General features: G+C 53.2%; 7 protein-coding genes across 7 annotated transcripts; 2 read left to right on the forward strand and 5 right to left on the reverse strand.

Annotated features, from left to right (window-relative positions):
* Positions 1 to 6206: 6206 nt before the first annotated feature.
* Positions 6207 to 7510, reverse strand: BO70DRAFT_200517 (uncharacterized protein). Its single transcript, XM_025538583.1, has one exon. The coding sequence runs from the start codon at positions 7148 to 7150 to the stop codon at positions 6497 to 6499; it is 654 nt and encodes a 217-aa protein (XP_025401580.1). The 5' UTR covers positions 7151 to 7510; the 3' UTR covers positions 6207 to 6496.
* On the forward strand, positions 7182 to 7776 carry BO70DRAFT_287498 (Hpt domain-containing protein; the record flags this gene model as incomplete). Its single annotated transcript, XM_025539240.1, has 3 exons — positions 7182 to 7220; positions 7275 to 7453; positions 7509 to 7776. 3 exons carry the CDS (start codon positions 7182 to 7184, stop codon positions 7774 to 7776), a joined length of 486 nt encoding a protein of 161 aa, XP_025401581.1.
* Positions 7506 to 8453, reverse strand: BO70DRAFT_200347 (uncharacterized protein). Its single transcript, XM_025538582.1, has one exon. The coding sequence runs from the start codon at positions 8342 to 8344 to the stop codon at positions 7838 to 7840; it is 507 nt and encodes a 168-aa protein (XP_025401582.1). The 5' UTR covers positions 8345 to 8453; the 3' UTR covers positions 7506 to 7837.
* Positions 8454 to 9720: 1267 nt separating this feature from the next.
* On the reverse strand, positions 9721 to 10018 carry BO70DRAFT_360340 (uncharacterized protein). The gene has a single exon (XM_025542759.1). The coding sequence runs from the start codon at positions 10011 to 10013 to the stop codon at positions 9777 to 9779; it is 237 nt and encodes a 78-aa protein (XP_025401583.1). The 5' UTR covers positions 10014 to 10018; the 3' UTR covers positions 9721 to 9776.
* A 539-nt stretch (positions 10019 to 10557) lies between these two features.
* BO70DRAFT_287341 (uncharacterized protein) lies at positions 10558 to 11498 on the forward strand (the record flags this gene model as incomplete). Its single annotated transcript, XM_025539230.1, has 3 exons — positions 10558 to 10656; positions 10810 to 11106; positions 11397 to 11498. 3 exons carry the CDS (start codon positions 10558 to 10560, stop codon positions 11496 to 11498), a joined length of 498 nt encoding a protein of 165 aa, XP_025401584.1.
* On the reverse strand, positions 11307 to 13179 carry BO70DRAFT_200750 (uncharacterized protein). Its single transcript, XM_025538585.1, has 2 exons — positions 12875 to 13179; positions 11307 to 12821 (listed from the first exon to the last, which is right to left on the reverse strand). The coding sequence occupies exon 2, from the start codon at positions 12707 to 12709 to the stop codon at positions 11666 to 11668; it is 1044 nt and encodes a 347-aa protein (XP_025401585.1). The 5' UTR covers positions 12710 to 12821; positions 12875 to 13179; the 3' UTR covers positions 11307 to 11665.
* Positions 13180 to 14441: 1262 nt separating this feature from the next.
* On the reverse strand, positions 14442 to 15075 carry BO70DRAFT_286976 (uncharacterized protein; the record flags this gene model as incomplete). The annotated part of the gene is made up of 2 exons (XM_025539220.1): positions 14442 to 14842; positions 15051 to 15075. 2 exons carry the CDS (start codon positions 15073 to 15075, stop codon positions 14442 to 14444), a joined length of 426 nt encoding a protein of 141 aa, XP_025401586.1.
* Positions 15076 to 15261: the final 186 nt, after the last annotated feature.

Consider the following 15261-nt stretch of genomic DNA (forward strand, 5'->3'; position numbering starts at 1 on the left):
AAAAATACAGCTCACTCAACCATCAAATAAGCACAGAATATACAGAACTCCACGCCGCCACACACCCCTCCCTCCCTCCCTAAACCACCTTCCATCATCCAGCGAAAGCCATCGGGTCCTAATACCCTAATACCCAGTCTTCTTCCAGATCCCCCCCCCCCCCCCCCCCCCCCTTGAGTAGGGAATATATAGTGAGTGGGGGTTTCTTCCTGATTTTACTTATGGAGGTTCCTGTGTTTGTAGCGAGAGTTGACTATTCTGTATAGTTCAATGAGAAACAATCTTCTTATCTATATATTATTTGATAATTTGATATTGATCCCCTGGATTCATTCTATACCCTTGTGGGATATTCCTAAGCTTGTTTGTTCTCCGTGAAGCATACCAAGTGATAAGTGAGAACAGAAGTAGGATAACAGTTCAGCGTCCTATTCAACTCCCCGTAACTACCTGATCCTGATCCTGATCCTGATCCTGATTTGCTTCCATCAAATCAATCCTTACCTGGGATCCCCAATGCATTTCTGATCCATGAGTTCCCCCCCCCCTCCCTCCCAAGAGACAACCCGATCCAACTCGGACGGTTCAATGTCCGGATGGATTCCCACCATATTCAATCATACCGACTCGCTGATCTGTTGCGATGCGATGCGTTGCGTTACTCACTACGCGCGGCCTTTTCGTTCCTTCACGACGGGGTCTGAATGGGATGAGGAGGGACTTGAAGGGAGACCATGTCGATAGGAAGGTGGGGTTGGGTTTGGATTGAAGGGGGGGGATGACGATCGGAAGATATATTTTGTGCTGTGCATCTCGACATGCAGTGATCATAACGGCCATGGTCTGGAAAGATGACTTCTCGAGGAGGATAAAGAATTCTCCTGGTCTTTGGAGGAATGAGATATCTGAGTTCCAAATCGGGGGGAGTCTTACAGATGAGTAGAGTAGAGTACTTCAGATATCAGTTGCTCTGGGATCCAGGTTCTTTTCTCGGTTGTTTATAAATAGTAATCCCTACGGCTAGTATACCAACCTTTCACTCTGGGACACCCTTCCAACTCCGTTGTCGGGAAGCTCTCTCAGTCCTGACTCTCACCTTGTATTAGTAGACGGATCCGTACACGGAGGTGAATCAGATAATGTCTGGACAGTAAGCCTCGATAGATCAACGCATTGCGGACTGTCATGTGTCTGCTTCGGACTGATTGAATTGATCTGGATTGGTGGATAAGCAGCCATATGCCATTTACTTAGTACTATATTCCAGTCGATGGGACTAGATTGTCATCTTCGCGGCCTGTCATGCATTAGAGTTGGGGGGGGAAGCTGTCATTCCGAAAGATACTCAAACTCGGGACCAATTAGTAGTTGGAGAGTTTCTATCGAGAGGTTCTTGTGCCTTGTGCGGCTGGCTGGTTTGTTGGCATGTTTCCCTAGGATCAACTACAGTCCCTTTATTACTATATATATACCTGCGTTGGCAGGTCAAGATGATCCAACAATATCTTTTTGGGGTTAGATAGTTGGTTCGGAAACCATGGCCTGTTGAATATCAAAGACAGAGATTCAGCCTGGTTGAATATATAGCTAGTATTATCAATATTAAATTCACCGCTACCTATTCCTACTCGGATCTAAACCTGGTTGATCCGATTCCAGAGCATGGACAAACAACCACCCTATCTATACCCCCAATGTCAATCTAGATACTATATATCAAAAGCCGTGAGCGTGACCAAACCACCCGCCCTTTGCATTTGATTGGCTCGCTTGAAATAGTCGCGCATCGTCACAGCCCAAATCAAGGAACGAACCAGGAGGTGAAGGGCGGCCACCGTGGCACACCTGATCCACCCCCAACTCGAAGCGAGTGCAGACACCAGACACCAGACACCAGACCAAGTACAAGACTCAAGTCAAGTCAAGTCAAGTCAAGTCAACCAAGGAAAGTATATGTCACCCTCTAGATACCAAACCCAAAGATAGAGAGAGACGCAGGCAACAGATCTGAAACTCCGCGGAATGCAACCGATTAACCGATGTCGAGGAGGGTGGCTCATGCAACTGCAGGCGCATCTTTTTTTTTTTTTTTTTTGTTCGGAGAAACAATCCAGCGAATTGGCGACGGGATGACCGATAAAGGCACTAACTACTAGTTAACTATAGAGAAATAACCTTACAGGGGGGGGATTGGTAAGATACTACTAGTGCTGTACATATGGCGTATGGGCTGTATTTTCGTATAGATACTAGGTTAAGTATTTATTTAGGTAGATTAGTAGATAAGTAGTACTATGCTTATGCTTAGTTATAGCCAGGGAGGCTGGGGACAGGGACAGGGACAGGGACAGAGACAGTAAAGTAGGATAAGAACTCAACCCTGGGACTGGATGGAACCTTCCGCTTAGTTGTTTACCCTGACGGCAGCGTGGAACATCAGCCCATACTAGATAGCTAGATGGATAGATAGATATAGCACCCATACATACATCACTCGGGTCCCCTCTGAGATACTAGCCTAGGGCACAATGCACACCTTAATATCGATCCGTCGGGGTCCCTCCCTCCCCAACCGGACCAATGGGACCCTGCTGGCCGGGGATTCGATGTCCCTGCCATCCCTGATTTGGAGAGAACATTCGGAGACTAGATAGATAGATACTGACGACTATTTTGTATCAGATAGTACGTAGTGTAAGAAAGATGCGTGCCTGACGTTCCTGTACGGTGGGTGGGTGGATGTCCAGTGGTACATCGTGTACGGCCGGTACGACGGCGGAACGAAACAAAGTTCCCTGTCATGCAGGCTGATGTCATGGCTCGTGGGATCCCCGACTACTACTACTACTAGCCCTGTATAAGTAAGTACTAGATTCATTCCATCCCATCTGATCTGGTTGGACTGGACGACGGTATGGCCATGCTGTCTCACTACTCAGGTGAAGGAATACGGAAGACTGTACCGGAGGGTCAGGAAGGGTTGGAGAGCAAGGTCTGATACGTCAAAAAGAAGGTCAATGACCCGAGCGGACGACCGACCCACATCATTGGATTATTGGATTCCTTCGAGAACTGCCGTACTTCCTTAGAAGAGCAGTTGAGCGTTGAGTTTGTCTTTGCAGCGGCGCGGCTTGATAGGTTTACTGGCGAGATGCAGGTTACTCAGATGGAAGCCTAAGGACTTCCTAATCGGGCGGCAGTGGATCGACCGGCGAGAACCGGCCGGAACGGCAATTCCAGTCGTCTTCCCACTGTTCCCAGCCTTGCACGATAGATAGTAAGTAGTACAGACTACGGAGTACCCCGTACCTAGGGGCAGTGACTGAAGACACTTACAGACTTGTCTACGATACAACAACAACACTGACAGCGTCCCATCTTGACACTGGCAGAGCGAAAAGAGGCGTCCGAGGCGTCCGAGGCGTCCACCGTGCGCCGAAGTGTCTGGAAGGCGGCCCAAGCTTCGGCGCTTGGCAGCGACCCCGCCAACGTCAGCGGCGCTCATGATTGGCAGCCCACCCGCCCCGCCATGATGTCACTTACGCCGCGCCCCGGCGCTGATAGGCTCAGCCCTCAGCCAGGCCCGAGAAGACTCCAGGACTCTCGCCGCCGTTCATGGATTGCGTCGCCTCGACCGCATGAATGCCCCCCCCCCCCCAGCCCCTCTAACGAGGGAAAAACGGGAGAACAGGACAGGAACTGCCATGACGATATGCTTTGTGCCTTATGCCTTCAATAGATCCATAACCCAGACGCGCACTACTTTATAGACTCAATAAGGTTGACTGATCGTCCGCCCGGGAATTGGCCCGAATTTTCAACAGCCAGAACAAAGGGCCATCATGGTTCTGGAATTTGAACGCCTTCTGGTTCTACGGTTTCTCCCTTCTCGTCCTAGCCCATGACACCCCCGCCACGGCGGACGGATCACCGAAGTGAAAGAAAGGAGAAGGGAGGATTCGGTTGTCGTCTCGTCTTGTCTCATCTTGCTGGCAACTGGGCTCACCTCTGGTACAGCTAAATTGGCCGACCCCCTGGAAGGGGGGCCAGAACTCACCCTTCCCCTTCGGGACGTCGTAGTAGGTAAGGGAACAGAACAGGGTCCAGATTCGGTTCTGACGCGACCACCGGTGGCTGGTTTGCGGACGATTTGTCAAACTGGACACCGCAATGCCCCCGGGGAGATTGGTGGAATGTATGACTGCATCGCCGACGGCCTCTGCTTCCTGGCTCGCTGCTCGCTGCTCGCAAGAAATCATGGCCTGTGTTTCCTGCTTCCTGGCGCACATCGACCTTCTGGACAATTCCCTCGACCAGGAAAGACACCCGGGCAAGCCTGGACTCCACGTGTAAAGGGCGACCTACCCATGGGCGCGGCCTCTGTGCTGGAATCAGAATGCGACGGCGAGGCCGGTGGGTTGGCGACTCAAAGGCCGGTGGTGGGGATCGACGCCTGCCCGACTGATTAAATTCGAGGGCGGACACCCTACGTCAGTTGTGGTCCTATGATTTCAGCGCGCATCATCCCCGAGTGAGTGAAAGAGGGGGGGGGTTCGGCTCCTTTTTGGGTCCGCGACTGAGCGGGCTTCCGGGCAAATAGCTGACGCTGCGATCTGACAGGGATGCGACAATCCTTCTGGAAGAGCATGATGCCTACCGACTGGGCCGTTGCAGCGCAGGCGTTGCAATTCTGATCAGCCCGGCGAGGTCAGCAGTGCGCACGAAGGCATTTTTCACTTGCATTGGTGTTTTTTTTGCACTTTGCCCTTGTCCTTGGGGGGGTGTCGCCTTCTCCACACGGATCAGACCAATCACGGGCCTGGCCGTATGTGGGATGTTTGACCTGGATGTTGTTGAGGCTTTTTTTTTTTTTCTCGCTTTTCCCCCAGCACACTGTCCAGTCGACAGGATTAGTTGGGGACCTGAGAAAGAGGGAAGAGAGAATCAGAAGAGAGAGCGTATGGGGGAAACGACAACGAGTCAACACCCGCAACTCTTTTTGTCGCCGCGATGTCTCTGCCGCGGCTTTATATACTGTGGACCGAGGGAAGGGAAGGCACAACCACCGATGACGCCAGAGGATCTCGTCATCGGTTGTTTAAAATAATGGCAGACCTCCGTTTCCCCCCCCCTCCCCCCCCCTGATCATCGCGCCCTGCAACAGTCAGTTTTCCTTAATTCTTCCCCACTCCGACGGTTTGTCCAAAGTAACTTGTAAGGCCACACTGCTTTCGTATTGGGTACTGAATCGATTTTGGTTTCTTTTCCCTCTGCATCCTGGATCATCTGTATGATGACTGCAGCCCACCGTGCGGGTGTCCAATGAGATCGGCCTGTCAGTTGCGGACATGGTCTGAATTGTTGTTGTTGTTGTTTCCCCTCGGTTGACGGTTCGTCCCATGAGGGTTGTTGGCCCACCGTATTATTCATTCCGAAATAGCGCCTAACCACGCATAATCATCGTCAACTGGAAGGGAAAGGGCATCAGCCTTGAAGGAGTTGAGTTGCACTGGGTGAGGTCACATTGTCCAGGTTGGTATTCACAACGAGTGACTGTTCGGTCTTGATTCCGATCGAATCTGATTATTGTCCTGTCTTGTCTTGCCTATGGTTCACTGGTTAAGTTAATGGCCGGTTTAGTCTATCGGCTGCCCGCCCCTCCCCTTCTTAGTTTCTCTCCCCTCTTTGCTCCCTCCTCTTTTCCTTCCCCCCTCCACTTTCTGGTTCCTCTAACCACAATAATTAATATAACCAGAAAGAAAAAAAAATAAGAATAAAAATACAAACAAAAATAAAATAAAAAATCAGTACCAGAAGAGAGAAAAAAAAAAAGGTAGGGAAAAAATAAGGACGGGGAACAGCCGTTCGGTGTCTCTCTCTCACACACACAGAGCAGCCCACCCGCATCCATCGTCATTTTCTTTCCTTTTACCTCATCCTCTTTGCTCCTCCTTCTCCTCTCCTCCTCTCCCTCTCTCTCTCCTTCCTCCGTCCACTTCCACTTCCACTGCCACTGTCATAGCCCCTTCTCCCCCCTCCCTCCCCCCCCTCCCCTTCCACTCCTCCGTCGCCGACGTCTTTAATCTAGTCTCTTGTCCTAATCGGGAATTTCTCTTTTCCCTCCACTCTCCCATTCCCATTCCCATCCTCATCCTCCTCGTCCTCCCTCGACTCTCTCGCCTTATCGTCGGGGTGTCCTTAATCTAATTTAATTCGGTCACTGCCAGTCCCACTCAGTTCACCTCCATCACCACCCTCCCTACGATCACCACAAACACCCTCATCTACGACAATCAGACTGCGGTGGGGAGAACTGGTTTCAGGTAGGAGAGATCCCCTTCTGTTGCGCTGCCCACACTATTCGGACAATCTCCTACCATGTGTCCAATGTTCATGACTGCTGCTGCTGCCCCTCCCCCTCATCCCTCCTGATCTAGACAGCTGTTCCTTTGCCCACCCCATGTGGACCCATCCATGGTGCGCGCGTGTGTGGTCACTACCGTGGTGGGTGGATGATTGATATACGCGCATCTGTTCTAGCCGTCGCCCCCCCCTCTGCACACTTTCCCTCTCCCCTCTCCCCTCCCCCAGCCTCGTCCTTTCCCACTAATACCCCCATCCACACCCCCTGCTGAGACACCAAGTCCTTGTCCTTGCTGAACTTCCTCAGCCTCAGATAGCTAGAACTCCTGTGTGTTTCCTTTGACCCCTCTTCCCCTCCCCTGCCTGCACCCCTCCCCGCCCCTCCCCCGTCATCATCTTGGGCGTCGCACACGCGATCCTGCCACAGGTGAACACCCTCATCCCCTCGGTGTGTCTCTGCACGTCCCTTGCTCCTTTGCTGCATCGCGCTGGGTCCCTGTTTGTCCTTGCCCCTCCGCTCCCTCGTAATACCGGCATCGTGTAGGGCAACTTTATCACACTCCAGTCGAGCAGCTGTAACGTCGCCGCGCGATTCGTGATCAACCACTGACATGGAATTAGCCTGCAGGTTCTCTCCGTGTAATCCACAGTATACCGTGTTCACCGGTTGACGCCATCTCCCAGAGAATAGCCGGCTAGGATTTGACTCCAGAGTCAGAAACAAAGAGCCCGCAAGAACTCTGATCTGAGGCGTTGCTCCTACGTCCAAACAAACACCTGAACTCATTCAAACCCCCAGACACTCGTACCTCAGCACCATGGCACCCACCACCACCACAAAGACCGTGGAGGAGCCTGTACGTGTCGTGTCGCCGGAGGCGGACGCGAAGGCTGACGCTGACATCCCCAAGCCCAAGGAGACGAAGCCGATCCCGTCCACGCTGGCCGAGATGAGCGAGAGCATCGACCAGACCACATTCGAGCAGATTCTCGAGATGGACGATGAGGGTGACAATGAGTTCAGCAAGGGCATCGTGATCGGGTTCTTCGACCAGGCCGAGACCACATTCGAGAAGATGGAGAAGTGCCTGTAAGTGGCCCCGGGTCCCGAGGGCGGCCCGTCCAGCGCGCTAACGGACCTACAGGAAGGAGGAAGACCTGGCCGAACTGTCGTCCTTGGGTCACTACCTGAAAGGTTCATCCGCCACGCTGGGCCTCACCAAGGTCAAGGATGCCTGCGAGAAGATCCAGCACTTCGGCGCCGGGAAGGACGAGACCGGTTCGACAGACGAGCCGGACAAGAAGACGTCGCTTTCGCGCATCGAGAAGACCCTGAAGCAGGTCAAAGAGGATTACAAAGAGGTCGAGGCGTTCCTGCGCAAGTACTATGGCGAGCCCAAGACCTCCTCTTGAGTGTGGGGTGCGCGGACGCAGAAGGACCAGAAGGTAGAAGCAGGCGAGAATACTCTGTCAGTTAACTCAATATACCTACCGCGTGAGGGGCGAGGCCACACGCTCCGCACAAGACCAATGCAAATGCCAATGCGAATCGAATCACGGAGAAAGGACAGCAAACCCGCAACCAATATGCTTTTAAGACGGCGGACACCAGGAGAAGGGAGAGCTTTTTTCTTTTTTTTTTTTCGATTATGCACGGAGGGGACGTGGATTTACGTGCCTCTCGGCTGGGCCCGGGGTGTTTGTTCCTAGACTTGTATGAACCATGAACCAAGGGAATATGAAGCAGCAAACCGCGGTAGATGATAGGAATCTTGCCGTCCTGCCTTGGCTGGCCTAGTCGCGAGACCCCTTGAGGGGACGGATGTCGCATGCACACTGCCTTGTGGCATGGTCGGGTAGTTGAGGCCTGCCAGGGGGGCGGGATTGTTCGGACGGCCGTACATGAAGTCGAGCCGGGCATAGGTTTGTATCCACGGATCGAGGTACGCGAGCCCGAGCGGCTGCGAGCCCCTTGGCCCATTGGACTTTTCAGTCTGGGTATCTCAGTAGGTGGTAGTTGAGTCGACTTTATCTAGTTCCAGGGGACGATCAAGGCCGCGTCGTTCGCGGTGTCTGGCTCGCTGCAGGCTCGGGGCTGAGGGACGGAGGGGACCCGCGCGGCGTCGGACATGGTTGAGCATGTACCACCGTCGCTGTCCTTGTCCCTGTACACAAGGGCGTGATTGAGCAACGTCGGGAGATGAAGTGGATGGGCTGGTGGTTTCCCCCCGTCACGAGGGCATCCGAGTCTCTCTCTTTCTCTCCCTGCAAACGGGACTTCCCCTTGCCCCTTCCCCCACTCCAACGGCGATGGAAGGCGACCAGGAGCCTCGAACGGCTCGCAAACGGCCGTGGACCAGCCTTATTATATTCCCCCTGGAATATGAGGCGTGGCGTCTGTCCGGGGAACCTGGTGGAAACGCATCTTGCGAACCCGACTGGCGCGTTCGTTCGTCCGTTGGCGGGTAGGGTAGGGTTAGCCACCGCATCCACCCATCCTCCAACATCCCCTGGACGGACTCATGGCCTGCTCCAGGGAACTCAGGAGGTGCGCGCCGACCTGGATGCTGCTGGCGGGATGGGACAGGATGGTTGCACGGCAGACGGCTAGGAGTGTTCAGAGTGAACGATATGGGCAGCCGTGGATTCGAACTTCAACTTCCGGTGTCTGTCTATCGAGACGGGTACGTGTCTCTAGAACCTTCGCGGTGCATGCCATGGACTGATGACATGACGCGGACAGTGGAAGCAGCCGTTGTTCAGGAACAAGAATCGCCCCCCCCCCCGGGCTTCCCCCCCTTCTCTGCTCCATAGTGCAATAGTCCATACTCGGCTCCTCGGTGTGCCTGATGTACAACATCACCTCCCCATCGTGATCCAAAACCGGAGCGTGCAGGTTACATCGTGGGATCCGGGTCCCCTCAGTCCGTCCTTGGTTTTTTTTTTTTTTTTTTTTTTTTTTTTTTTTTTTTTTTTTTTCGATCTGATGCCATCATGTATCAACATATCAGCTCGATTGTCGTGGATGATATCACGAGACCCGGAGAGTGGAGAGTGGAGAGCGCCTACAGCTGCGCCCTTCTCTTGTCTGGTCTGACAAACTACGTCTGTCACCCTCTCACCACCACCACCACCACCACCACCCCCGTTCGGTTCTCGGAGATGGAGGGAGGGAAGAGATCAGACAACCAGACGCGCCTCGAGAACCGATGCGTTGACTTACCACGGCTACATACATATATGCCCATCCATCGGGAGTAGGACGGCGGGTAGGCGACGGATGTCCGGGTTTGGTTTGCTTTTCGTTTACTGATTGTGGCGGACTTGATGGGGGGGAGGGGGGGGGGGGGGGGGGTTTGGAGGGCATGTTGTCTTGCTACCGTGACGCTAGTAGTGCCGGTGATGGTTGAGTATCACGCACGGATTTCCGAGTGGACTGGGACAAAACGGCAGTGCATGCGCTTTGGGTTTGGGTTTGTTGGATGGAAGTTGGTATCCATCCATCCATCCATCCATCCATTTATCCATATGACGTTGATTTCGGGGAGGAAGGAGGAAGGAGGAAGGGGTGGCTGTTCTGTTGAAGTGAGGCCAAGGCCAAAAGCCAAGGTTGTGAGTAGTATGATTTCGAATATCCATCCCAATCCCATCCCCAACCCTCATTTTATATCCATACTACCGTATGTATAGTACATACCGGTCAATCAAGTAAAAGCAATCCGCCTATCGCCTGTCTTTGTACGACTCACTATCTTTCTAATTCTAGATGCGTTTTCTTTTTTTTTTTTTAATTTCTCCATCCCTTCCGCGGGTTCGGGTTGAAGTCTTGGGTGAGTGTGCTTCTTCTGGGGTTGTGTGTGTGTGTGTGTGTGTGTGTGTGTTGGTCGGTGGGTGGCATGATGGGAGGATATTTCTTTATTTTTATACATAGTATATCTATATATTGCCATCCATCCCTCTTTCTTTTTCTCTTATATCTATCTGACTTGGATCGTGCTTGTTACTATCTTTCTGTTTCTGTTTCTGTACTCTAGGACGTACTATCTTGATATTTACTGTCGTTATCGTTGTTGTTGTTATATTTTGAGAGAGAGAGAGAGAGAGAGAGAGAGATACAAAGAAAGAAAGAAGAAAGAAAGAAAGAAAGAAAGAAAGAAAGAAAGAAAGAAAGAAAGAAAGAAAGAAAGAAAGAAGATGCCCGTCTCTCCACGCGCCTCCAAAGAAGAATTCATGGCTGCTTTGGGCCTGTCGACTCATGATCCGCAGCATGAGCAGTATTATCGGGCTATGAGGGTATGTATCCCTCCTCCTCCTCCTCCTCCTTCTTCATACACTCACCATATCACTCACCATATCACTCACCACTCACCACCTACCATACATATACCTCCCCCCAATCCCCTCAACTTATCCCCCCCCCCAAAAAAAAACTAATAACAACCCCAGGACGAAGCAATCCAAACCTACAACACCCTCAACGAAGACCCCTCCAACCTCCTCGAGAGCATCCGCACCGACCACCCCGGCACCAAGCCGCCCTACTTCTGGCACCACATCCGCCCCGAGCGCCAGCGCTGGGCCATCACGGAGATCTCGCGCAACGCCGGCCTGCTCACGCGCGCCCTCTTCGACCGCGGCAATACCGCCGGCGAGTACGGCCCCAATTGGGTCGCCGGGTGGTTGCTCTATAGCGTTTTTCGGTCGAGGGATGTGCGGAATAATCGGAATAGGAGGAAGGGGGGGGTTGTTATTGGGGGTGGGGGGTGGGGAGGGGATGGGGGAGGAAGGGGGTATGTATTCTTTTTTTTTTTTTTTTTTTCTTTCTTTCTTTCTTTCTTTCTTTATTCTTCTTGCTGAGGGGGATGTTCTTTTTGGGGGGTTGGGGGGTTGTGGTTGGTTGGAGGGCTCTTGGAGGGCTCTTGGAAGGGGGGGTGGAAGGGGGGGTGGATGATATGTGCATTTTTGTTGTTGCTGTTGCTGTTGCTGTTGATATTGTACAATTTGTCTAACTGTTCTATATAGGACGCGCAAAGTCACCCCCGAGACAGCTGAAACCGCAGGGCGATGGCAGTGGGAGTGGTGGTGGCAACACGAGCGGAAAGAAGGAGTATTATGACCCGGTGAGGAACGGATGAGTGTGTTGGTGCTGTGCTGTGCTGTGCTGTACTGTTATATCTGGTGTTGAAATGTATCGGAATGTGTTGTGTGTTATACTGTTGTTAACAGGTTGGCGAATGGCGAAATGTAATAGTATGTGTGTATGCAATGCAGCTGGCGCTCAAAAATGGACCAAGACATCTATCTAATCATCATCCCTGGCCCTCTCATCGTCATCATCCCTCGCCCTCTTGGACCCATTCTTCTGCGTCCTCTCCTCCTTCAACGCCTGCGTGACGCTCTCGTCCCGCTCATCCAACATCTCATCCCACTCGACATCATACTCCGCCGCGATGGTCTTGATCTCCCGCCGCAGCGTATTCCCCTCGTCGATCAGCGTCTCCCACAGATGCAGATCCACGCCTTTGGCCTGATACAGCTTCTTCTGGCGCGCGTTGATCGTGAAGTCCAGCGCGGACCGATACGAGATCTCGCGGTTGTGGTATAGGAACCACAGGTATCCGCCCATCAGCGTGGATAAACTGACCAGGTAAGTCACCGGCTCCATCGTGTCCCAGCCGAGGTCTGTCTCGAAGGTTAGCTTGTAGACCAGGTACCACCACAGCGAGAGCACGCCGAAGCCGCCGATCGCCACGCGCTGGGCCCCGCGGTGCGCGAGCGCGTCGCATTCGTGCTTGATCTCCGCGATGCTTTTGATGCGCCCTGAGATCTTGCGGAGGCGCATGCGCAGGAAGTAGGTTCGTTCATCGAAGGAGGGGACCGCGATCCGGATTTGGTGGAGGGGGGTGTCGTTGTTGTTGTTGTCGTTGGAATGGCTGTTGTCGGAGGCGGAGACCGGTGCGGGGGCCTGTTCGACCGAGACGATGAACTCGCGGGCCCGCGCGGCATCCCGGATGAAGTCCCCGATCTCGGTGGACTGGGACCAGCGGACGAGACGGTGGTTGTCCTTGCTTTTCTTCGTGTTGGGGGCGCTGGGGGTGTCACGCAGGTAGGTGTAGGTGTCGCCTTCGGTGGGGAGTTGCTGGTCTTTGTAGACGGTGCGTTTGGGACGGATCGGGTCGTCGGAGAGTTGCAGGGCGATGAAGGAGACGGTTGGGGGACGGGACTGGTTGTCTGCCGTTTTGAGGGGAGGCAGTTCAGACTGGATGAGGCGTTCGAGGTGCGACAGCGGTTGTTGCGGGTGGACGAGGATGGCGATGGGTTCGATGTCTGGGTTGTTAGCCTTCATGTCGTGCGCTGTAGGGCTTGGAGAGGGAGACGGAGATACCTTTATTTTTATGATGATAATTCGTCGACAGGGGAATAAGAAGCTTGAACAGACGCGAGGGTGTGGTCAAAAGCTTTCCTATTCCTTGTTAGTAGCAGTCGCAGCTATAAGGGATATGATACTCACCCTTCGTCATCGCATCCTCAAGCTTCTTCCCTTTCCCTTTGCCCATCCCATCCCCATCCCCATCACCACTCTCCCCCTCCACACCGGCACCGGCACTCGCACTCTGCGCCCTCCTGACACGCAACCTCTCCACCTCCTCCCCAGTGTTATTCATCTTCTTCCCCGTCTTCCCATCCCATCGTGCCTTGACAACACCGAACCCTCTCTTTTGCTCGGAAACCCCAGGCGTGTATGCGTATCCACCCCGGTTATACATCCCCATAGCCGCACCAGTGTCCACCCGCAACACCCCAGCACTCCGTCCCAGTGGCGCCCGCACCACGCGTCCCAAAATCGCCCGCATCTTGCGGGCCCTGGTGTAGGGTTGAGTGCGCGAGCATGTATAGCCTGTCTAGCCTGTCTAGCCTGAGCTAGCTGATTATTCCGGCTTCGGGTGTGGTATTGTGGTGTAGTGTAGTGTAATGTTGCAGTTGCAGTGTGGTGTACTGATTAAGTTATAGTGCTGTGTCGTACGTATAGCTAGCTATAGCTACACGGAAAGTCACCAAAGATAGTAGTAGTAGTAGTAGTAGTATTGCGTCATCGGATGAAACTCTGTGCGTGCTGGATATAATTGCCGTGTATGAGCGTGGTTGCAAGTCGACGCGAAACGAGAGCGCGAGGGCGTCAATCAACAGCGCTGGTACTCAATGGTAGACTGTCTGAAATTCGGGAAGTCAGAGGATGAGGATATGGTCTCCGTCAGAGGCATTGTGCTGGCTAGCTGGAGGTAATAATCTGGGTATTGTGTCATCTCATCGGTTCGGTCGGCGAGAGACGCGGAGGTGCCTTGGAAGAGGGGGTTACGTCATGATGAGTCAGCGGGACTGTGTAGTTAACTAACCAACTAGTTAGTTAGTTACTTTGTACAGTATTGTACGGTTACTGTGGGGGTACTCAGTACATACTGTGGACAATGGGATTATATTTGCAATGGGGGATTAATATTGGAGAGAGAGGGGGGGGGTTGGTTTACTGGTAGGGTGACTGTTTTTGGATGGTGTGTATTTATTTGTGTTTGTATTTGTATTTGTGTTTGTGTTTGTGTTGTCTGAGGGTTGGTGTGGAGGAGGAGGAAGAGGTCTAGACCGTTGAGAAGGTTGAGAAGAGGGACTTGGGGATATGTGCAAGTAGTACGGAGTAGTGCAGGAGGTGCTTTGTGGATTGCGGGGTGCGTAAGTACCCCTCCAGCATACATACTATGCGTATATACATCCATCCATCAATTGCAACCAAATCCCCCCCCCAAAAGACTGCTGGCCACCTCATCTCCATGACTTAACATCATGCAATAACACAACACACAACACACAACACAAGTAGATAATCATCACAAACACAAACAGAAACACAAAAACAAGCAAGCATTTCGATCTATTTGGTATTGTTGGGGTCATGTCATAAATCGTAAACGTCATCAAGCACCCCCCTCCCCCCTTCCTCCTCTTTCTTCTCTCCTCATCTCAGTTTTCTCCCCCCACCCAGGAAGAATGGAATATACCAATCCCCAAGAGGATGAAGGCAAAATCTACCGCCCAAACGCCAACGCGCGACTGGGTCCCATCCCCCTCCTCTCCATCCGCCCCTCATAACTCTCCGGACTGCTCCCCCCACTCCTGCTCTCGCCACTGGTCGACAGGTCCGTCTCGTCGACGTACCGGGCCTTGCGCCCCGTGCCAATCGCCACGGGAATGCCCTGCACGACGCCGCCGTGGTCCGTCCCGGCCGGGTACATGCCGTCGTTGACGGAGAAGTTGCGGCAGATCAGGTAGGCGCGCATGGCGGCGTTCTCGCGCGCCAGGGTGTGGGACTCGCAAACGGCGTCCGTCTGGTACTCGCGGTTGTTGACCCGGACGGTGCAGGTGAAGCCCGGTCCGGCGGTGTAGGATTCGTAGATGGGGTCTGGCCAGCGGCGGCGGCGGCAGAGGCCTGCGATGAGGGTTAGTCGGGGTGGGTTATTGGTCGGGGGAACCCTCCAACAATGCCCGTGGGAGGTGGGGATGGATGTAGAGGAAGATGCGCGCCATTGTCTTCTTTGTTGTCGTCTCTCACAACATGCATGCATGTTCAGGATGATGTCCGACGTGAGAAGGGAGGGGACTGGCGAATCGCAATCGGAAGAAAGATGGCTACCTACTTGCGAGATAGAGGATATAGTACATCGTGAAGACAAGCGAACGTCCAATGGTAGGTATGTATGGTCCCCGGACGGTACCCAGCCAGTATTCGCTGCCCCGGATCGGTCAAGACTGCACAAGATCCTGGCAGTCACACCACAGGCATCGAGACAGGTCTATGTAGACAGGATGGATGCCCAATGGCCACGGGCGGTTCATATGACGGACAGG

This window comes from Aspergillus heteromorphus, assembly GCF_003184545.1.
Source record: "Aspergillus heteromorphus CBS 117.55 chromosome Unknown BO70scaffold_6, whole genome shotgun sequence".
Lineage (NCBI taxonomy): Eukaryota > Fungi > Ascomycota > Eurotiomycetes > Eurotiales > Aspergillaceae > Aspergillus > Aspergillus heteromorphus.

Coding starts and splice junctions, on each gene's coding strand:
- BO70DRAFT_200517 (XM_025538583.1), bottom strand. CDS start 7,150: ATGAGTTCAGGTGTTTGTTTGGACGTAGGAGCAACGCCTCAGATCAGA.
- BO70DRAFT_200347 (XM_025538582.1), bottom strand. CDS start 8,344: ATGGGCCAAGGGGCTCGCAGCCGCTCGGGCTCGCGTACCTCGATCCGT.
- BO70DRAFT_360340 (XM_025542759.1), bottom strand. CDS start 10,013: ATGGGATTGGGATGGATATTCGAAATCATACTACTCACAACCTTGGCT.
- BO70DRAFT_200750 (XM_025538585.1), bottom strand. CDS start 12,709: ATGAAGGCTAACAACCCAGACATCGAACCCATCGCCATCCTCGTCCAC.